The 23,101-nt window shown below is 36.6% G+C and overlaps 3 protein-coding genes across 5 annotated transcripts; 2 read left to right on the top strand and 1 right to left on the bottom strand.

Moving 5' to 3' along the window:
* Window positions 1-1,920: 1,920 nt before the first annotated feature.
* On the top strand, window positions 1,921-7,529 carry tlr21 (toll-like receptor 21). Its single transcript, XM_007250876.4, has 2 exons — window positions 1,921-2,024; window positions 4,313-7,529. The coding sequence occupies exon 2, from the start codon at window positions 4,400-4,402 to the stop codon at window positions 7,370-7,372; it is 2,973 nt and encodes a 990-aa protein (XP_007250938.3). The 5' UTR covers window positions 1,921-2,024; window positions 4,313-4,399; the 3' UTR covers window positions 7,373-7,529.
* Window positions 7,509-15,454, bottom strand: si:dkey-250k15.4 (uncharacterized). Its single transcript, XM_007250912.4, has 4 exons — window positions 15,310-15,454; window positions 12,782-14,083; window positions 11,306-11,457; window positions 7,509-10,621 (listed from the first exon to the last, which is right to left on the bottom strand). Exons 2-4 carry the CDS (start codon window positions 14,061-14,063, stop codon window positions 10,046-10,048), a joined length of 2,010 nt encoding a protein of 669 aa, XP_007250974.3. The 5' UTR covers window positions 14,064-14,083; window positions 15,310-15,454; the 3' UTR covers window positions 7,509-10,045.
* Window positions 15,455-16,338: 884 nt separating this feature from the next.
* On the top strand, window positions 16,339-22,320 carry pafah1b3 (platelet-activating factor acetylhydrolase, isoform Ib, gamma subunit). 3 transcript variants are annotated; one of them, XM_007250873.4, is made up of 6 exons: window positions 16,339-16,424; window positions 17,994-18,081; window positions 18,184-18,273; window positions 19,348-19,464; window positions 19,582-19,704; window positions 20,638-22,320. In XM_007250873.4, the coding sequence occupies exons 2-6, from the start codon at window positions 18,004-18,006 to the stop codon at window positions 20,893-20,895; spliced, it is 666 nt and encodes a 221-aa protein (XP_007250935.1). In that variant the 5' UTR covers window positions 16,339-16,424; window positions 17,994-18,003; the 3' UTR covers window positions 20,896-22,320. The 3 variants fall into 3 exon arrangements, with proteins under 3 accessions (XP_007250935.1, XP_022530037.1, XP_007250936.1); XM_022674316.2 differs by having other exon boundaries at window positions 16,380-16,626; XM_007250874.4 differs by having other exon boundaries at window positions 16,380-16,638.
* Window positions 22,321-23,101: the final 781 nt, after the last annotated feature.

The raw sequence follows: 23,101 nt of genomic DNA, 5'->3' as shown, positions 1-23,101 counted from the left end.
TAAACGGCCAACATACTCATTAGTGCCATAACTAGTAAATATGGAGCCATTTCAGTCACAGCCAAACAGACAGTACTAGTCTAGCACACTGTTTTATAATATAAACACACAAACTGACCAATGATGCGGCAGCTAGCCTCATTCTCTCCAGCAGCAAAGAGAGTAAATTTTTATTAGTCGTCTGATCTGTTAATTCTGATTCTGTTTCTAAGATTTAAACATTTTTCAGCTTATCACACTCTTGTTTTTTTTTATTTTGCGCGGTGCTGGGGCTCGGTGTATGGGTGCTTTAGCCCCCCTAAAAAAAGAAAAAGGCTAGTGACGCCCCTATCGCATACTATTGGTTTACAAAATAAACTTAAAAATAAGTATTTTTCTAAAGGATGAATGCAGCTTCCAGTTTCGTATTTCTAGTTGGCTGTATAGATTATACTGTATATATATATAATACATTTTACCCATTTTGGCCTCAATGTTCTCCCATAATCACTCTTTTTACAGAGTCTGGGGACGTGTTAGCATTTGTTAACCTTTTTTTTATCGATATTTAGCAATGAAACGCAGTGTCAATACTGCTCAGAAGTTTTGAAGGTAGATTACTGTTTATTTTTTGAAATATGGAATAAATACGGATGTGTGTTCTCTTCTCTCTCTTTTTCTCACTCACACACACACACACACACACAAACATGTTTCTGTGAAGTTTGCCTGAGATTCTTTCTACCATTTTTATATTTAACATGGATGTTGTGACTTCAGCTGGTACTTGAACATAGTTCAGAAAGGGCAATTAAACAAATTATACAAATAAACTACTGACATTTTCCCCAAATTTCTAATTAAAAATGGTCTTTTAGGGCATTTATTTGCAGAAAATAAAAAAAATGTTTTAAATAACAAAAGAAGATGCAGTGCAGTAGAAGGTACCGTATTATGCAACACTAGTAAGGAACAGGGGTGTCGCCATGTTTTAAATTTATTCAAATTCTGCAGGTCTCTCCAGTGGGTGGTGGTGGTGATGGGGAAGTAATTGCAGTAAATAAAGCTAAGCTTAGTAAACAAAACTGTAATTCTAAAAATAAAAAAAAACATTTTCTTTTAAAGTCAAACGAGAGCTGGATGTTAATCTACACAGATTTCTCTCCTGAAAACTGTTTATTTGGGTGAGTAAAGCACTTCTGTTTATTTACAGTAAGCTTAGATTTCCAGATTTCCACTAAGGCTGGGTGCAGCAGCATTAATATTAGCATTAGCGGCTTTTGGGCATTTCAAGCTGCACAAGGTATACTTTTCCTGACACAATATAGGTGCACATATGACAGCTCACCTATAGATCACTGAAATAGCACCATTAATATTATTATCAGCAAATAGATGATACAGACAGAAATATCAGCTGCTTTTCTTTTCTGTATATTTTTGCTTCTGGAATACACAGTTCTTGCCTGCAAAGCACGTTATTTACATGTTTCCAAAATATCAGTGTTCTTTTTGGCTGCTAAATTAAAGTTGTTTAAAAGTGGTGAAGTTGAGATCTCTTTGGTATCAAAGTTTCAATAAGCTCTGGTGGAAACATTGGGAGGTCAGTTTAAAGGAACTGAAGCTGGTACAGTATCAGAGGTACAGTAAATCAGCCTGTGGGTTCTTTACCACACTCATTATTACTGCATCAGCGCAAGATACACAATTTATCTCCACTATTATAGTTGTTAATAAAATTATTATTGATGTATGAATGATCGCAATCATCAATATATCACATGGTATGTTTAATAAAATATCTAATAAATTCAACAAAACATTTTATTTTGCGTCTCCTCGTCTCCTCAGCCACAGCGACGAAACCACGTGCAAACATGCTGATCTCTATTTTAATTCCTCTTTCTGTTCTGGTTAAAAGAATGTTTTATTGAACTGGGAGTGGTGACAGGATGAGGGAAAGAGACACGCACAAACAGACAGACAGACAGACGATCAGAGCGTTCTGAATTCAGGATTTTCAACATTAATATGGTTTAAGAAAGGTAAGACAAATTTGTTTACTGTAAATGTCCTGTGCAGTTTCATATATTCCTCAAACTAAATACTTGGAATACTTTGATTTTATGTGATGACAAAAATGTTTCCTTTGTGATTTAATGCACATTTTAGAACATTTCTCTATTCAAGGGGCTTCAGGCTGAAAACAAACATTTTGCAAGTTACAAATACTTATGTGAATCCCTTAGAATGTTCTATATCTTTGCATAAATATGACCTAAAACATCCTCATATTTTCACATAAGTCCTAAAAGTAGATAAAGAAAACCCAGTTAAACAAATTTAGACAAAAAACTATACTTGCTCATTTATTTACTAAGACAAAAAATCCAATATTACATATGTGTAAGTTGCAAAAGTATTTGAACATCTAGGTTAACCGTTTGAAGGTCAAAATTATCTATAAAGTCACATGTTTGTGGAAGTGTATCATGGCACAAACAAAGGAAATTTCTGAGGACCAAAAAAAAAAATTGTTGGTGGTCATCAGGCCGGAAATGGTTACAAAACCTTCTTTTGGATTTAGGACTCCATCAATCCACAGTCAGACAGATTACAGTGTACAAATGGAGGAAATTCAAGACCATTGTTACTCTACCCAAGAGTGGTCGACCAACAAAGATCACTCCAAGAGCAAGACATCAAGACGTGTACTAGTGCTAGGTCACAAAAGACCCCAGAGTAACTTCTAAACAACTGAAGGCCTCTCTCACATTGTTACATTAATGTTAGTGTTAATGTCTCAACCATCAGTAAAACACTAAACAACAATGGTGTGCATGGCAGGGTTGCAAGGAGAAAGGAACCTTGCTGTCTGTCCTCAGTTTGCTGAACTAATCACCTGGACAATCCAGAAGGCTATTAGAAAAATGTTTTTGTTGAAAGCATTATGTTTGAAGAAAGGAAATAACTGCATACCAGCTTAAGAATCTTATCCCATCTGTAAAACATAGTGGTGGTAGTATCATAGTTTGGGTCTATTTGGGCATCTATTTTTTTAAAACAAACGGAACACGTGGACTCAACTTCTTTTCCTTGTTTGGGTGCCATAGAGGCGGGTTCATGAGCTCAAAACTATTAATACTTGTCCACATGTCTGGACTTTTAGTTTGACTTGCTGACTCTTGATTCCTGCATTGTCAGAAGTGATGTTTCCTAGTATTTTACATAAAAGAGGGAAGTGAAGGAAAAAACAGAAGTACAGATTGTGTGTTATGCTGAATGCTGTCAGGTCACTAGCAATGAAAGTTGTTCCTAAACTTGTTATGTTTATGCACTGTTATGTTGGTCAATCATCCATATGCTAAAATCAGACCAGCGTAACCTGTTTTTTTAAACCTTCATCAGCATGCAACCAGCAGAAACCAGAATGTGTTGTGTTATAAACACTATAGAAATGAAACTTGGATATAACTTAGAATAGTCAGTGTACAGCTTGTATAGCAGTACAGATTTACTACAGTATCCTCTGACAATAACTCAACAGACAGCCTTTAATGTCTAAATGCTGCAACAGAAGTGCTGCACAGGTTGCTACAGGTTCTTCTTCCACTCCTCATTGACAATAACATGGAGCTAGTGGATGTTAAGCTACGTTCACATTACAAGCCACATTGCTCAAATCCATTTTTTTGCTCAGATTGGATTTGGCGATTCACATTCACAAATGTAAGTGACCTGTGTCTTTGTGTAATGTGAACGAATCTGTCCCTAAAACGCCTCATTGATACGTGTATAAACATCGCCTTCTTCACCAACAACAAAAAACGTCATATGTGAGAGACGACTCATAGCTTAATACACAGATTTGTTGGTTGTTTCAACCAAGACAAAGGTAGGGCTTGTCGCTGCCATTCGACGTAGATGTGGTGTTAAGTGCAGTTGTTCTAATGGTCTGTGTGCATCATGCAGCCGTTTGCCAATGGTGATGGCACTAACAGGATGACTCACCATCACAGCCAACAGCGTGCTAGGGTTAGGGTCAGGGGTTAGCCTATGGGGAGACCTTATATAGTCAGTCAGGTACAGAGATAAGGTCCATCCTTGCTTATATCACATTTGCAGACAAAGCTAAAACTAAAATCAAACTATCAATCAAATGTTTCATGATGTCAAAACTACTGACAAAGTTTCATTCCTGTCATTTTATTTCTTCTATGTTTTTGATGATGAGGGTCTTTTAATCTTCAATCAAAATAATTTAACTGCACTGGAGAAAATCTATTAGAAATACAGACTGATTAATACATATTCTTTGTTTCTTCCCTTCCAGAGTCATCAAGACCCAAAGATCTTTCAATCAACACTTTTTTTGGCAAGACCTCATCAGTGACCTAAGGGTGGTGGGTCTTTGAGTATTATGGCACCATCTACGTACCGAGAACTAATCCTAGTGGCCATCTTTACCTCATTTCTTCAGCTATGTTCGACATACAGTTTCAGGAACTGCATAGAAAGTGCAAACTCCAACCACACAATCTTCACATGCATTAAACGGCAAGCAACAACAGTCCATGCTATAGTGGACGATCTGCCGCCCTCTGCAACAAATGTAACTATCTCTCGCTGCAAACTGTCACACATTCCTGCAAGAAACTTCAGTCAGCTGCCACAACTTCGGATTCTGGCACTAAACAACAATAGTGTGACACACATTGACAAGTACGCCTTTGTTAATCTAGGTCATCTTCAATCCTTGAACTTGTCCAGCAACAGCCTAACCTATCTCGATCCTGCTCTTTTCCGTGGCCTCCTTAACCTCACCAAACTCTTTCTGGCCGACAACAAACTGACCAATCTCTCTTTGAACCAGTTTTCTGATTTGACCAGCTTGGAGATTCTGGACCTCCGTAGAAACAAGCTAATCAGCTTCTCTACAGTGGTGAATGCTATAACAAACCTGCCAGCCCTGAAGAAACTAGACCTTTCCTTCAACAAGTTAACTTCTTTGAATGCCTCTGCTAATCTCCCCCAGTTTCTTGCCATCCTTTACCTCAGCAACAATAATCTGATCACGCTTACTAACAACAAACAGTTTCTGAGGACTGTCAAAGTGCTAGACCTCTCCTATAACTTCCATCTCCCTACCAGTGCGTTTCATAATCTGAATATGGAAAACATCACGTACCTGCGATTGCGGTCCACCAACGTTTCTATAACAAAACTCCTCGAGCATAACTACACCAGGGTGCCACCCTGGCATATAGACTTCTCTGGGTTAGGATTGAAGGACCCACAAATACTGTGTAAACGTCTGTCACACTTTCCAAAGAGACACATTAAAAACATGACCCTTACTAGCAATAATATTTCAAATCTTTACAATTCTACATTTGCTTATTGCCCTCTTATTACCAATGTCTTGGACATCTCGCTCAATAACCTCAAGAACCCTGGATGTTTAAAGTTTCTCACAGGACAACCACATGTGAAGACGCTTAAAGTCGAACATAACCACCTTAATAAACTCTTTAGATGCAACAAAGGACATAGCCTGACTTTTCCCAACCTGAGAGAGCTGAGCTTTCGCTACAATCGCATTCTCAGTGTCAGTGGCAATGCTTTTAGTCATGTTCCCAAGCTAACAACTCTTCAGCTCAACATCAACATCATTGCCTACCTGGACACTTATGCGCTGGGTGGACTTAAAGACCTAATTATGCTTCGTCTGGACAACAACCTTCTGACCGATATCTATGCTGAGACCTTTGAAGACCTTCACAGCCTCAAGACACTAAACTTGCGCAATAATCAAATCGCTGTCATCTTTAACAATACCTTTCACTCTCTGAGGAACCTGACCATTCTAGATTTAGGTGGAAACAAGATCACACAATTCCAGTCCAAAGCATTTCATGGACTGGACAGATTGGCTAATCTTTATTTAGACCGCAACCATCTTAAAGAAATTGACAGTCAACTGCTTGCAAGGTTTCACAACACACTAAAAGTGCTGGACTTACACGCGAATCAGATTTACTATTTTCAGGAACGTAGACAATCTCCATTTGTCAACTTGACAAAGCTTGTTGACCTTAAATTAGATGCACAGCGGCCAGATGGCATAAACCTTTTACCTCATAAATTCTTCCAGGGCCTGTCCTCCCTGAAGAGCCTTTACCTCAGCAACAATCATATCTCCTACTACAGTGAAGACACATTCGACGGCCTGACAAATTTAAAGTTTTTAACACTGGATAACTCGTGCGTTGGTGTGACGAAACTCACGCCAGGTATTTTCAAAGACCTTCGCAAGCTGGAGACATTACAGGTTGAAAACATGGGCATTGAGTCCTTCTCAAAAGAGGTATTTGGAAATCTCACAGCCCTGAGAGTGCTGCATCTTAACCGGAACGCTATACAGACTCTGGATGTGGATGTTCTGAAGAATCTAACTAATCTACAGTACCTAGATGTGCGGAGCTCTCCTCTCAGCTGCAACTGTCTCAACAGAGATATACAAAACTGGACTAAGAACAATCACAGGGTCCAACTTGTGGACCTTTACACCTTGACTTGCTGGGACCAAAAAGGGTCAAACTTTTACAATTTTGACACCAATGTTTGCTATTACAAAGAAGAACTGTACTTGTTCGCCTCAACTTGTTCCATAACAATTATACTTACACTAATCCCGCTGCTTTACGTCAAGCTTTACTGGAAATGTAAATATGGCTACTACATCTTCCGATCTTGGTTCGGTGAGCAGTGGCGTCGGCTCCGGGAACAAGAAGAGAAATGCATATATGATGCTTTCGTTTCTTACAACTCAGCCGATGAGAACTGGGTGATGGAACAGCTTCTACCGAATCTGGAAGGCAACGGGTCTTTATACCGACTTTGCCTTCACCACCGAGACTTTGAGCCAGGCCGCAACATAGTGGACAACATCGTAGCGGCGGTTTATAACAGTCGTAAGACGGTGTGCATCATCAGCCAAAACTACCTTCGCAGTGAGTGGTGTTCCCTGGAGATCCAGCTGGCCAGCTACCGTCTGTTTCATGAAATGCAGGATGTGCTCTTACTGGTCTTTCTGGAGTCGATCCCTGAGCGAAAGCTGTCCACTTACCACCGCATGAGGAAAGTCATGCTGAAAAAGACCTACCTTCAGTGGCCAGGACCAGACTGCACAGATCCTGCCAAAGCACAAGGGCTGTTCTGGAAGCAACTGAAGAAAGCCTTGAGGAGCAGCAGCAGCACGAGGCAAGAGGAAGAATCGATGGAAGCTGATGTGCAGTTGGGAGAGGAGAAAGACGCGCCAAATACAGAGGACAGGGAATATTTTGTGAACCAGCCACACGTGGACGAAGAGGCGTATTATCTTATGCCTTAACACAGGGGTTAAGAACCCCTGCCTAAACACATAAATTTAAGGTTGATCTCTTACTTTCCGCAGACTCCTGAGAAATTATCAAATAAAGGAAATACAACTGCAAAAGAGTCACAAACATATAATCAGAAAGGACATCTGAGATGGACAGTTCAAATTTAATTATGATTGCACATAGAGAATACATGTAATGAGTCTTCCTGCTTGCTTTCTGAGCCTTTAATTTCAAGCTCTTGATTACAAAAAGAAGAAATTAAACAAATTTTGGGAAATTAGTTGGAATATAATGAAAACAAATAAAACAATGACAGAAAAAAGATTGCAAATAATATCAGACGTGAATCTGCATCCTTGTTCAGAGTTAAATTAAAAATGACTGGAGATTATACAGGGCATTTTTCTTTTTTTGATTTCTCTTTTACTTTGATGTCCGCTCCTGTTAAAAGGTCTGGAATTGCTCAAACACTACACCCTAAACGTTCACTTACTACCACAACGCACCACACGCAGAAGAATCTACAGAAAACCCGTCTACCAGTTCCTGATTTTAATGCAGTTCCACTAGCAGAACTGGGGTCATCCACCATTACACCAGAAGCCTTCGTATTCCAAAACGCATAATTGTGACACGTCAAAATAAGTGGTCAAATTCATACAGTACTTACAGGCATGTCCACATCCAATCACTGAGGTTTAATATAAACCACCACAGGTCCTGCTGTTAAAGCTATGACAGCATTTTAGGGCCACTGTTAAAAATGTAAAAATGGCAGACTTTAAGAATAAAGTCGCAATTTTTTGAAAATAAATAAAACATTTCCAAAAATACACATGTATTGCTACAAGGAAAAGGTTATATTCTTCTAATCAGTTTTATCAATAAAGAAATATTTAATCTCTCGGCGCATCAGATTATCATTAGTATACGAAAACTAAAACATTTGCCTCATAATCTGTTTCACTACATGTCCTCTTCTAATGGCACAGTGATAGCCCTGTAGATAACCACTGGCCCCATGTTTTCCTGCCAATTTCTTTAACAAAAAAGTAGTGCAGCTGTTTCTTTGTCTTATAATAACAGTCTGGTGTTTTCTTTATTGGTTTATTAATACAAAAATATTGTTATTTTATTCTCAAAATATTAAGAATGTATTCTCAAAATACAGGTGCATCACAAAAAAATTATGAATATCATTGAAACTTTCTTTACTTCAGTTATTCAGTTCAAAACTTATATATTTCATAGATGTATTACACACAGTGAGACCTATTTTAAGCGTATATTTCTTTTATTGTTGATGATCAGACAATTTGAATATTATATAAGACCAACTGGTACTTTTGGAAGTGATGATCTTACAGCACTTCATGCTTTTCTCTGCTGACAACTTTTATGAGGATGGGGATTTCATTTTCCAGCAGGATTTGGCACAATGCCCACACTGCCAAATATACTAATTGGTCTTACATAATATTCAGATTTTCTGAGACACTCAGAAAAGCCATAATCATCAGCAAGAAAAGAAATTAACGCTTAAAATAGATCACTCTGTGTGTAATACATCTATATAATATATGAATTTCACATTATGAACTGAATTACAGAAATAAAGTAACTTTTCAATGATATTCAAATATCTTGAGATGCACCTGTATAACAACTGCATTCTCGTAACAATTTGACTTTATTTTTCAAAGTCTGCTAGTTTTATTTTTTAACAGTGTCCCTGAAACCCTGACATTCTAAGCCAGTGCTTAAGATTTCCCCCTTTTTTTGTTAAAGATGTATAACTGTAGTAGGCAAAGAACTGGCACAGCCTGTGTCACAGCCTTGCTGTGGTAAAAAGAATCGCACAATCTGAATTCCTAACACATCACACTGTCACATTAATATATAATATGTTTTATATACTAAAATGTGAACAGAGTCAGGCAAAAACCTGGGCACCCTTTTTCAAAATATCTGCTACTCTGAATAGTTCTAGGAGTAAAAGAAATGCTTAATCTCCAAAAGTATTCTATAAAATTCCAGCAGATTCTGAGATCAAACAACACAGAAAGCCTTCTGCAGAAAAATTGGGTATAATTATCAGTTTATCTTTTACCCACTTATTAATGTACACTGTATTAAGTATTTTTTCAGTTATATTTTAGTTAGTACACTCAGCCTTTTCAATAATTAACCATATCTTATACATTTCCCCCAATTTTGGGGAGAGAAATAAGTCATTTTATTTACTTTTATTTTTGCTTAGGTGATTTCATAAAAATGAATAAATAAAAAAATAAGTCATTTTAGTTTTTATGATGTTAATATGTCCAATTTAAGAAAAGAAGAAGAAGAAGAACTGATTTGTCCCAAAAGGGGAAAATGTTTGATATATAGTTACTTATTGAATTGGATCAATTGTGGACAAAATCTTTTTACTTTTGCAGTGTCAATTTTAGTATTAATTGCAATGCAGCATTAAAACTTGAACCTATGAATATGAAACAGATAACTTGGTCTCTAATCATTTTTCTGCAGCCAATCTCTAAAAATCTGTGTAGCTGACATCTTTAAAAGTGAGTGCAGGACCTGTGGTGGTTACAAACCTCATAAACTAACCTTTACTACTTAAAATGTAATATTTCATCCCAGCATAATGAGTGTATAATGCAGAGCAGCTCTAAGCTTTACAGTGAATAACGGAAATAAGGAGTGTTTAAGAGTAAAGACGGAGAAAGTCCTAAATCTCTGATGTCTGAGAGAATATAAGGACTGCTACTGGACCTCTCTGGCCTGTTGATGACGTTGAGTGGATGTGGAAAGCGATAGTAAGGTTCGTAAGTAAATCCTTCAGGGGGAAAGAACGCTGAAACGGTGGATGATGCCCCAGCAGGTGGTCTCCCTCTGGCACTCTCCACCTTCTGATAAGGAGACGATGAATTCGGCTCTGTCAGATGATCGGATGATGTATGGGATCTCCTCACGTTTTCATGGAACAGGAACGCTAAATCTGGGTCACTGCTCCACTGGTCGAGCAGCGCGTTGATTTCTCTCACTGTGTTTTGGCTGATGGACGGTTTCTCTTGCTTCTGTGGCTTCAGAAAACACATCTTAGCAGATTCAGGTCCACAGCTGTTGGAATAAGGTGTTGGTGTTTCTATTGCAGTGAAGGCTTGGTGCAGAGAGACTCGCTGCAGTGGTTTGTGGAGCTGATTGGCTGTAAGGGACTCTGGAACTGGGATTCTTACACTCCATTGGTCCAACTGGAGACAATTCAAACAAACAACCAAACTACTAAGTAATAGAATTATCAGGGCTATAGTAGCTTAGATGTACCCACATTTCAACTGCATCACTCTTAACATCACAGATTTAAAATGTAACTTTTTTTAAGATGCTTTCCATACAGGTAATACTGAGTTTTCCTGAACGATTAACTAAGAATCAGGGGTGTGTTACTTTAAACTTTAAATAAAGTCTTCCAAACTATGAAGAAAAACATGGAATTCACATTATTTATTAAACAAAAAAAGTGTTAAACAAACCAGAAAATAAGGCTGGAATTCAAGTTAATGTATTGATGTTGCAATATATATTGTTTCAATCGTACTGTATCAATATGTGGGTTCAAATATGGATATGTTTATTAAAACATTGGCACTCTAAACTCTCGTAAGACTTTACCACAATTTGACTTACTAAAGTTATTGCTTCATTACTCCACATGGTGGCGCTAATTAAATGAATAAAGTAAACCCGTCCATAAAACCATGATTCCTGGTATTAGCTTATTTAGGAGTATTTTATCCTCTTTAGTAACACAGATGCTGTGAAGTACCATAGAGAACTGTCTTTTATAACGTGATAATATCATACTTCACCTCCCCAGCTAAAACTAATTCTGTCAGAATAGGGCTTCCATGCTGCAGGTATGCTGAGACACTTACTAAATCTTCACATGGTGACTGTAGCTTTGTGAAGACATCCTGAGGTGAGTACACTGTCCACACATGAGGCCTCCTCCTCCTCTCATCACCTGCTCCTCGTTCAGTGTCTGGGTAAACATCCTCTCTTACAAAGTCTCTGCGTGAGCTCTTATCTACAACACACACATTAATTCACTATTACTCAGCACAAAAACAGCTATAGGACACATATAAAGCAAATCTGTGAAAACAAACCACCAGCCATCTGGTTTACAGATATTACATGTGCACTTTCTGTAGGTTAACAATTACTGTAGGTTAACAACATATCAGCCACCCTTTACTTCATCCCTTAGTGGAATAATACAACATCATATCCGTGCCACGCATACACTACCTATTCATTACTATAATAATCTAATCAGATAAGTATTACAGGGGTTTTGTCACACTGTAGTAAATTAAAAAGAATAAAAAAAATAATTCTAATTGTTAACCCTTGTGTGGTGTTCGGGTCTATGGGACACGTTTTAATTTTTCATCAAATGATACTAAAAAAATATTTTTTTCTAACTCAAACTCATTGGCATTGGCTCATTTTTTTGTGAAAAACATATATCAAAACACATTTTCAATAAACACACACTGTACACTCCCCCCCACACACATTTATATTACATACAGTATGTTTGGCCAAGGGCTAATAAACATTGCTTCATTTGTAAATTTGAAACTAAACAAATGTTCTACTCATATCTTCAGTTTAATTCATTTTCTTTTACATTTTATTAAAAAACTAATAAAAAAAGAGTAGCACTTTTTGAAAGAAATGTAACATAAGAAAGGTAAAAGGCAAATATTAACCATGTAAGCTGTTTATATTGCTTGCAATTTAGGTGAAGCAAGCATGTGTAAAGCATTTTAATGTAGAATTGCTTAAATTTGCTGAATTAAATACAAGTAACAAAGTAAACGAGTAACAAAAATATGAACACCACACAAGGGTTAAGAAAGCTGTTGTGTTGTAAAACACTAGGTCGTGATCGGAGATCTGGGCCGATTACACATTTTTCAGGACTGAAATCGATTTACTAAAATTGATTTATGAAAAATCAAACGTTACGATGTTACTCCTCCAGTTCACTAGTACAGACACACTATATATGCCATTAAAATGCTTGTGCTGTCACATTAATAAAGGCTCTTGGGCACTCTCTCTCTCTTTCTCTCTCTCTCTCACACACACACACACACACATACTCGCTGATGCATGCATGAAAACACACACAACGTTTCCTCTTTCCGTAAAAAAAAGCAGTACATGTAGCTACACCACTGTTTATGTCCTCCGTTAAAGCTCTCAGTTAAACTAAGTAACTCAACAACTGAATAACTTTAACCATAAAACGTTTAAATAAGTTAAAATATTCTAATTTTCAAAGCATTAAAACTGACATATTATAATACAACAAAAAGTCCAATTTAGTCTAATTTCACCTTCATATCCCCTTGTGAAGCTGAAATGCATGGGTGTGGGTGTGCTTTCTCCATATCTCTGCTGTGAGCTGGAGCTTGCTTGTTCTGTGATTTGGTGCCTCAGATCTGGAAGTGCTGTAGGAGTAGTGAGCTGTAAGTGAAGCCCAGTCTGGCTGTTCCTCTCCTGCAGGGCCTGCAGGAGCACCTCTCTGCACTCAGTCAGTAGGGGGAGGTGGCATCGCAAAGGAGTTAAAGGAAGGTCCTGGCACAGGCGAGCTGCCAGCCTGCCTATTGCCTCGCTGGAAACCAGAGCATCAGGGTCAATCTGCTGAGCATTAGCTGCAGGAGTAGTTGGAGAAACAACAGTGCAGACTGCAGGGTCAGACTGTAGAGACCTAATGAGTGGGTTGTGAGTTCTTTGTTGCTTATCTAAGGGGGTCTTGTCTGCCGTAGTTGTCTTGTCTGCTGCTGGCTCTTCTTCCCGTTCTCCTGGTGGGTAAGGAGGGCCAGTCTTGTTGGGTGGGTCAGGGGTTGAGAAGGACTGAATGAAATCGCTTTCTGTTGAAGAAAGAACTGCAGGTTTGGTCTTATTAGACGATCTGTGTCCTGATCCAACAACGTTCTCCAAAGATTCATGGCAGGTCAGCATATAACTATGTTCTTCTGTGATTGTCTGCAGATGATTCGTCTGCTCTAAAGCCAGCTCTCCATCTACATCTTGCACACATCTAGAAATAGAAGCAACAGGCTCACCAGATTCTGGCCTAGGACTAAAAATTAAGGGTGAAGACACAGACAAGGAGTTATCTGCAGCAGCTTGATGGTCTTCTGCCTGACTTTGACTCTTCCTTCTATCTTTCATCAATCTCTCAATATCCACAGACCTCACCTCATGGCTAAAGAGGCCTCTGCTAGACGTCAGGCGCCCCTCTGTGATGATACTTGGCCTATGTGGATGGAACAGTTTAGTGATAGTTTTATCTTTTATGAAATGTTTGTGGGAATGACCGGAGTGGGATTCCTTGCAGCTGCACCCCTGTGCCTTGTCTTTGCTGACTTTTTTAACATGGCTTTGAAAGAAAAAGCTGCTGATGTTTGGCCCTCGAATCTGATTCCTCTCCTTCCTTGTCTTGAGACGTTTTATCTTTTGAGGAGGACTGCAGTGTGCCTGTCTTTGTGCTCCAGCAAACTGATCAGCAGGGACGGGTGGAAGAATATCTAGCAATGGATATGACCTTTGCTTTGGTCTTGGTCTTGGTCTTGGTCCTGGTTTTGACGTGGTTACTGAAGATGTTGAGGGCATTATGGCTCATAGCGAGGATGCTAAACAAATGCAAAGAGAAGATAAAAGAAGAAATAGTTAGCATTAGCACTAAAGTATGTGAAAAACGATTGGTTTGAAAATTGAAAATTAATTTAATTCACTGAGGTTAACAGTAAAACCACAAAAACTACAGGGATAAATCAATTTGGATACATCGTATGTACAATTTTTCTGATACTTGATACATTAAGTCTAACCAAGGCCCATTTTCTGTTAGACAATAAACTGTTCCAAAAATAATTGTGATAAACAATATTGTCATTTTAGGACCAGATCATGCATCTGACATAATGATAACAGCATAGTAATGCAATTAGACTTATTATTAGAGCAATTTACTTTTGATAAACAATGATTTTCACACAGAGAGCAGCAACTATTGTTCAGTACCACCAGCAACTCCTTCAAGAGACTGAGATTAAAATACCAAGAGTGTGGAGATCTGTCCTCAAAGATGAATGTGCTACTTATAAAACATATTCTGCTTTGTTTATTAGGAAAAATTAGGAGAAAATATAATACGCATACAGCATTTTAGTACATAAGTACAGTATTTTAGTACTTAAATACACCAAAGTGAAGTAAAAATAATACTCCAGTAGATACAGATACATAATTGTAGTACTTAAGTACAGTAGTGAAGGAAAAATAATACTACAGTAGGTACAGATACAGCATTTTAGTACTTACAGACAGTAACTAGTGGAGGAAAAATAATACTCTAGTAGATACAGATACAGTATTTTAGTATGTAGGTACAGTAGTGAAGTAAAAATAATACTCCAGTAGAGTATAGATACAGCATTTTAGTACCTAAGTACAGTGAACTAAATTTAAAAACTGACAGAAATCTCTAAGTTGGCCCTGAGTTACTTAAAAGCAAAAACGAACGACAAACTAATGACAAACACAGAGTATATATAATAATCTAAATAAGTAGTCAGTTATAAACTCAACAATATGATTTTAAACACTATTAAAGCTTAAGAAAATAAGTATAAAAGGTGTAGGAAATGTTTTATTGCCCCCAAATGGTTTAGGTAACTAACCTAACTAGCTAACCTAGCTAGTTAGTTACAGTTAAATCGACTAACTAGGTTAGGTTAGCTTACCGAGCTAACTAGCTTACATTAATAATAAACAGCCATATTAATATAAACAGCGTTTTTTGTGTGTTGGCGTACACCAGTGAACATGTATTAAGTCGTTATTTATATAATTATACCTGTAGTTAGGTTGTCTCTCGTTATTCAGTAGTCTGAAACACTGATTTTAAACACAGTCAGTTTAGTAGTTTAGTCGGTTTAGTTAGCCAGCGCGAGCCTGCCGTTGCTCGGCAACCTGATAGTATATTAGCCTCAGCAGTGCTAGACCACCAGTCTTTTTTCTTTTTATTTATTTATTTATTTATTGCACAACATACAATCCAAAATACAGAAGATAATATAAAATTATATCACAAACACTCATCATTACAAAAATACTACAAATAGCAAAAACAGCAAATAAAAAAAACTAAAAACAAACAAACATAAAAAAGAAAAGAATTTCATATAAAATTAAAAAGCTTCAAAATATCTATGAATTTATGATTTTTTTTTTATTTGTCGAAAATTAGCCAATAAGTTTATATAATTTTATAAGTCTGAATAAGCAAAAGTTTGCAATGAGTTCTTTTTTTTTTGCGAATTTAAACAATAATGATCAATAATAATCGATTTACTATTTGTTTGTGCTTTTGCCAGAAGATGTCAGTGCATGGGGCATAGCATATGTTAGTGTAGTATTGTGGTTTGATTGTGTGGAATGTTGAGTTTTTACGGTTAAATTAATGATATTTAATATACAGTAGTATTATAAAATATAAATATTATATATGACCATTGAAATTACATTTAAATTATACAAATGGATTAGCAGATAATAAATAAATACATTTGGTAAGAGAAAAAAGAACTTTAATGTTTGTAAAGCTTATATATCATTTTCTTTCAGTTCTGAAAGGCGACAACCCTAATGACAGACCCTAAAAACATATTTTCCCCTCGAAGGAATTTCTATGTAAACTGGATACGTTTACTTTTATTTGGTACTTTTTATGTCTAAATATTATTATTATTATTATTATTATTATTATTATTATTATTATTATTATTATTATTATTATTATTATTATTATTATTCACTTATAATTCCTTATATTCTCTGTATTTAAATGCCTAATGTTGAATATTTGAATCCGGGTACTCTGGGCTCTGCTGGCTCTGCCTGAAGCGCGTCCTGCTACGTCACAGTGTTGTGTAGAGCACAGGGTGTGAGTTTAGCGGTGTTTAGCAGCAGGTAAGGAGGTTTTACTGCGGGTTTCTGTGTGTTTTTACTGTATTAGATCATTCTGCAGCATTAGAAGAAGGTGTACAGTATTAATCTGGGTTTATATGAAGTGGCTGCGCTCTCAAATCAGTATAAATCTCTCTGTCTCTGACTGAAACACATCGCTTTAGCTGGAGTGTGGCTAAACATCCAGCAGCATCTGATTCTCACTGTAGGTAAAACAGTAAGTTACAGATATTAATAATAATAATAAAAATAATATCAGAGTTTAGCTTTTCTGTTTCTTATTTAAATTATATTTATTTTAATACCACCATCTTAGTTGCTAAGCTAAGCTGGAGTTGTATTTTCCAGCTTCTTCCAGCTTCGAATATTGTGGTCCACCTTAAATAGTGCAGCAGTTACATACTGGAAGATGACCACGCCTGCCGCCCTGCTGCAGTATTTAAGGTGGACTGGCCAATTAAACCAAATAGTCCATTTGAAGTTAGGGTGAAATACTGGAAGGCTTTAAGGCATTATTCAGCCAAATCGGTGCCATTTCTGTCCCCAGGAAATTACATGTATAAATGTGCACAAAAAATAACTTTAAATACATTTTATTATTAAGCATAGTGTCCTGTGCATTGGCCAAATTGCTAAAGTAAGACATGTAATTAAAAACATTAATAAAGCAATAAAAAAGCATCTGTTACCTGTACTCACTCTCTAACTATAATCTTTACCATGAAATAAAATTATGAAATAAAATTCTTTAGATGCATTGTTGTGACTCCAAATCCTGTCTATGCTTTAAAATATTTTTTTCATAATAAATGCATAAATCCCCCCATAAAATCTTTTTTTTTTTAAAGTTTGATTTTTAGACTAAGCATTTAGATTTTCACTTAGGATGCATATGAGGAAAACATATATTTAAAATGTATTTCTTAAATATATATATTTATAAAATATGAAAATGGCTGAAAAAGCACCTTTTAAATGTGAAATAATCATTTTTAAATATATTTGATAAACACATTATTTTTTAAATGGGACATCAGCATATTTTTACATTTTATGGCTATTTATATATTTAAACATTACATATACACATTTATACATTTATTTCACCAAGTGAATGCTTTAAGACAATCATATAGCAGGGCTAATCTGGTTTTGTTCTTAGTAGGATTATTAGATTAAGCATTCACATTATGATTTCCCTCTATGATTTCCCTCTATGATTTCCCGCTATGATTTCACGCTATGATTTCACGCTATGATTTCTCATTATTATTTCATGTTACGATTAGTAGTGGAAATATAGTTGTAGTAAATATATATATATATATATATATATATATATATATATATATATATATATATATATATATATATATATATTCAAAAGTATTTATTACATATGTTTTTACAGTGTATGACCAGAAATGCATCTTGAAAAAACATATATTTTTAAATATATACTTTAAAAATAATGTTTGAAGTTGGTGAATGAATGTATTTGTTTTTAATTAAATATAGTGACAACAGTATAACACGCATGAACACGCTTTGGTATGTGTTGACTCTTATCAGACTGACAGTAATGAGTAGTGATTCGAACCCTGCGGCCACACCCACTCCCTGTGAGGACGTCCAGGGTGATGGACGGTGGATGTCTATGGTGAGTTCACACAGTACTGAGTGTCACGCTGAGTTAAGTCTGTTTAGTTTGGCATATTTGTTTGCCAGTACCTGTAATAATGGGATTTTTATCTTCCTCCAGCATCATCGCTTCGTATCTGACAGTAAAGGGAAGGAACCAGAAGTTCTGTTTGTTGGAGACTCTCTGGTCCAGCTGCTGCACGAGTTTGAGGTAAACTAGCTTTAAGTGTTAATTCCCAGAGAGAACACGAGTTATGAACAAGGAATTCACTGGAAGTCAGTGATCTGGCATGTCATGATATTAATAAAACATTTGTTACATCAAGGATTGGAGTAAAATGTTTAAATTGGGTAGATATAATGGAAAACAAGCTTTTATTAAATGCAAAATATTTTGTATGAAGCAGCGAAAACCTTGTAGCATCAATGCAAAATACCTTCTGTTTTATGTAATAAAATAAAAGTAACACAAAGTTCTTAGCCGTAGGAAGATTTGGGGAAGCAAAGCCCTGTATAGTACTCTCTTTACATCACCAGATACCACAGAAAACGCTAATATGTCACGGGGATCTGAAAAAAAAGGGATCTGTAACAAAAAAAAAAAAAGCACGAAGTTGGACCCTTTGTGTGTGTGTTTGTGAATGATGCCTTTGTGTAATTTTTATTGTGTGTGTGGATTTTTTTTTTTTTCACACAAAAAGAATTGTGATTTTTTTTTCTTTGTGATTGAGTGTGTTTTCTGTGTGATTTTGTTTGTGTTTTCTGTGAGATTTTGTATGTATGTGATGATAAGTTTTGTGTGATTTATTTTTTTGTGTGTGATTTTGTGATTTATTTGTGTGTGATGATTTTTGTGTGATTTTTATTTTTGTGTGATTATTTTTTTTTTCTGTTTTTTTTTTCCGTGTGATTTGTTTTCTTTGTGTGATTAATTTTTTTCTGTTAATTAATTTTTTTGTTTTTTTGCGTGTGATTTTTTTATGTGTGTGTTTTCTGTGAGATTTTTTGGGTATAATGTTTTTTTGTGTGTGATGATTTTTGTGTGATTTATTTTTTTCTGTGTGATTTTTGTTTTTTGCGTGTGATTTTTTTATGTGTGTATTTTTTGGGTATAATGTTTTTTTGTGTGTGATGATTTTTGTGTGATTTATTTTTTTCCTGTTTTTTTTCCGTGTGCTTTTTTTCTTTGTGTGATTTTATTTTTTCTGTGTGATTTTGTTTTTTGCGTGTGATTTTTTTTATTTTTTTTGTATGTAACTGAGTTTGTGATTTTGTGTGTTGTCAGGTGTGGAGGAAGCTGTTCTCTCCTCTCCATACGCTGAACTTCGGAATTGGTGGAGATGCGACTCAGCACGTCCTGTGGAGGCTCACCAACGGGGAACTCGACCACATCAACCCCAAGGTACGAGAGGAGCACCAGGGGTTATGTGTTTATTATAACAGACTGTACCGAACACACACACATATTTATAACTGAATATGAATTATACTTTAAATATAAAATCTACTGGTCATTCAGGTGGTGGTGTTGTGGGTGGGGACTAACAATCATGGCCACACCCCTGAGCAGATATGTGGAGGCATCATGGCCATAGTTAACGTGATCAACCAGCGACTGCCTCAAACTCATATTCTTGTACTGGTGAGTTTGTTTTCAGTTCTCTTTTTCACAATTTCACTTCATAAATGTTCTTGATTAATTAAAGGGGAATTACAATAGCAGTTTAAATAAATTTGTTGTTGCGTCCAGTTATATACTACGGTTCAATTCCCTGCCTGTCCAAGAGCATCGTGCTATAGAGTGGGACTGTTGAGACCGTTAGTGCCTGATGATTTAAGATTTTGTAGATAGTGGAACACTTTTTTTGGTAGATAGCTGTTTCTATAGTGCACTAGTGAGCTGGAGTTTACTACAGGAACCTCTAAAGCTCAGCTAGCTGGTGTCACTTAATCATTTTAAACTTCTAGTTTCTAACAGCATGTGTACGTGTTTTATTTAATCTTAAATCTTTTAGATTTGAGTTCTTGTTTTAGTTCTTTTTGTCCTTTTAATTCTTTCTATTTATTATAGTATTTTTATAGTTCGGTTAATAATATTATTATTTTTTGTATTTTATTTTATAGTTAGATTTATCTTCATTATATTTATTAGTCTATCTTTTTTTTGTTTTGAATTGTTTGTTTATTTTCTTTGATTTTATATAATTTATACTTTATATAATTCTACTTGTTTATTTTGTTTAAACAGCCCACATTTTGCACCTATAGGAATGAACTCTGACTATTGACTGTTGTCTAGGTTTATTTCAGTCAGTGAAGCACCTGTGTTTTTCGCAGCCAAGATAGCAATACACCAGAAAGATACCTGAACACACCTCATTTCCAGACCAATTTAAAGACACAGGTGCAAGGTGTAGAAATAGACTGTTGACAGGGTGTAAGGTAAAAAATGAGCATTGCGACGTGTCTATTCCTGGTGTTTATTCCAAATGCTTCCAAACTAAAGCACTCTATAGAACTGTTATAATTCCCAGTTCAGGTGCTCATTAAACATCTCCTCCTCCTCTTCCTTTAGGGTATCCTGCCCCGGGGCAAGAGTCCGAACCCCCTACGGGATCGCAACGCCAAGGTGAACGAGCTGGTGCAGGTGGAGCTAGCGTCTCTATCCTACACCTCCTTCCTCAACGTGGATCCTGGATTCATTCACTCGGACGGCTCCATCTCCCACCAGGATCTATACGACTATCTCCACCTCACACCACACGCCTACCAGAAAGTGTGTCAGCCACTACACGCACGTGTCAAAGCCTTACTAGAGGCACATGTGCCTTAAACACATACTGATAGAAGAAGTTAATCTATCTGTAGCTCCCGGATTTGCCTCGGTCTCTGTTAGGCTGCGTTCACACAGCAGGTGAAAGTAGCCCAAATTAGATTTTTTTTTTCATTAAATCTGTTGAAATGTTTTATTTCAAGCTCAAATTCAAAGTATCTTTGTAATCTGATCCATTTTTGACATTCATCTGAACAGAGTCTGCCCTGTGTAAGTGTTTGACTTGACTGCGCTTCACGTGAAGTTTCGGTTTCATCCACATCAGAAACACAGGAGCATTGAATGAGTTCAAGCTGCATCTGGGTTTATAGTTAAGAATTTACTCAAGCCTCACTATAAATGAGCAGGTTGTTCAGCCATGGACAGTCAGGCCTATTTATAAAATTTATTTTTAAGCTTTTTAATTTCCTTTAAAGCTTGAACGTTACTATGGCTACATTTAGCAATTTCATTAAAAACACTATCCCGCCAATTAAACCGTTTTTCACAAATTTTGTCCATTTTACCTTCTTCCCACTGCCTTTTTCCCTCCTCTTTGACGTAAAACTCTCATGAATCATCATTAGTCACATCGCCACAAATCAGATATGTATTGGATTAGAATACCACATTTTGGAAGTACTCTGAATCAGAATTAGGGCTGTATGACATATTGTTTAAGCATAGTCATCGTGATGTGCGTATGCATGATAGTCACATCGCAGTACGTGCAGTGTTACTTAAGGCAATTAAATCGAACAGGCCATGTTGCAATGATTTAATTCTTGACACAAGAAGTAGATACACAGCGCTGTCTCTGTGTCTGTGTCAGTGACAGGCTGCTGCTGCCTGGGAAGTGCGAGGGGAAATTGGGAACAGGAGTAGGCATATGGCCTCCATCCACATGGTCGGTCAAAAGCTGTGCACCTCAGTCCAGCACAGTTTTGCACAGTAGATATTTCCAGTTACAGCTGAATTCACGCTTTTAATCCCAGAAAAACAAAACACTATTATTTACCTTTTAAAAAGCCATTTAAATGCCTGATTAAAAGGTTAGTTACTGTTGTTTTGCTGTTTTCCCCTGGTTTTGAGTTGGGCTCGGCGCTGAATCCGCTCTTTCCTTACACTAATGCCCAATCCCATTTAAAAAAATCAATATCGAGATATATATATCGCCAAAAAAGAACATTTGCATTTTAAATCTTCTTCAATATCGTGCAGCCCTAATCAAAGTTACGTTTTATTGTCATATGCACAGCAGAAACAAGCATTCACATTGTACAATAAAATTCTTACTTTGCAGATGCTCCAATTTTTTGACAGTCTTTAGTAAAATTAATATGTTATGTGGCGTTCAAGTTTGGATTTATGGCATTTTTCCCTGCTGTGTGAACACAGCCTCAGACGCTAATACTCTACGAACAGCAATACACATATATAAACGTTCTCTGTGTGTTTTTGTCTAGTACCAATCAGTCATGCCTACAGTTTTTCTTCATAAGTGGGGAAAACAAGAATGCAGATTTGTGACTATTCCGTAAATACTGTGCAAGCAAAGATTACAGAATTACAGAATGTCACTGGATCCTCTATCAGAAGTGGAAATGTGAAAAACACCATTTAGCACTGGAAACATTTAGCACACTGATAAACTTGTAGCCTGAAAGTGCCAAATCCTCCTCACTACCACAGTAGCAGAGTCTGCTGGTTTGTGTGCTATACTTCCTTGAGGTTTCCACCAGTCTTATGATGTCAACACGTTGTTTTGTGCCTCAAAACACAACCAATAGTGCTACTCAGCCTTGAAAATGCTACAAGAGTCATTGCATTAGTGTTTGTTGTTTTCTGAACACACAGGTCTTCTTTAAATACTGTATTTTATGGATATACGGTAGGAACACCATCAAAGAACGTCTATTTTCTTGGCTAATTTTCATACATAAGGCCCACTGGATTATAAAGCGCAATTTTAGAAACACTACATTTTTTCTTTCAAAACTATACAAGCACTGGATGTTAATCTACTTAGATTTCTCCCCTTGAAATTTTTTTTGTTTGCAGCAGCGTGGTTAGCACCAGCGTGGTTAGCAGCAACCCGGTTAGCGCTAGTAAATACCTCCCAACAGCGCCAGGGCGATATTAGCTAGCAGTTTATCCCATGTAGCTTGTTTTAACACGGTAAACTTGCAAGCTACAGTCTGATATACTCACCCTTGACAGCAAAAAA

Source organism: Astyanax mexicanus, chromosome 6 (genome assembly GCF_023375975.1).
Source record: "Astyanax mexicanus isolate ESR-SI-001 chromosome 6, AstMex3_surface, whole genome shotgun sequence".
Classification (NCBI taxonomy): Eukaryota; Metazoa; Chordata; class Actinopteri; order Characiformes; family Acestrorhamphidae; genus Astyanax; species Astyanax mexicanus.
The sequence above is the reverse complement of the archived record's forward strand: the minus strand, read 5'-3'. Positions and strand labels throughout refer to the sequence as shown.

What these genes read in the sequence shown, in the direction of transcription:
- pafah1b3 (XM_007250873.4), top strand. Translation starts at nt 18,004, where the DNA reads ATGAGTAGTGATTCGAACCCTGCGGCCACACCCACTCCCTGTGAGGAC. An exon ending in TCGACCACATCAACCCCAAG is followed by an intron (nt 19,465 to 19,581) that starts GTACGAGAGGAG and finishes CTGGTCATTCAG; the next exon opens with GTGGTGGTGTTGTGGGTGGG. An exon ending in AAACTCATATTCTTGTACTG is followed by an intron (nt 19,705 to 20,637) that starts GTGAGTTTGTTT and finishes CTCTTCCTTTAG; the next exon opens with GGTATCCTGCCCCGGGGCAA.
- si:dkey-250k15.4 (XM_007250912.4), bottom strand. Translation starts at nt 14,063, where the DNA reads ATGCCCTCAACATCTTCAGTAACCACGTCAAAACCAGGACCAAGACCA. An exon ending in CTTCACAAGGGGATATGAAG is followed by an intron (nt 11,458 to 12,781) that starts GTGAAATTAGAC and finishes TGTGTGTTGTAG; the next exon opens with ATAAGAGCTCACGCAGAGAC. An exon ending in AGTCACCATGTGAAGATTTA is followed by an intron (nt 10,622 to 11,305) that starts GTAAGTGTCTCA and finishes AATTGTCTCCAG; the next exon opens with TTGGACCAATGGAGTGTAAG.
- tlr21 (XM_007250876.4), top strand. Translation starts at nt 4,400, where the DNA reads ATGGCACCATCTACGTACCGAGAACTAATCCTAGTGGCCATCTTTACC.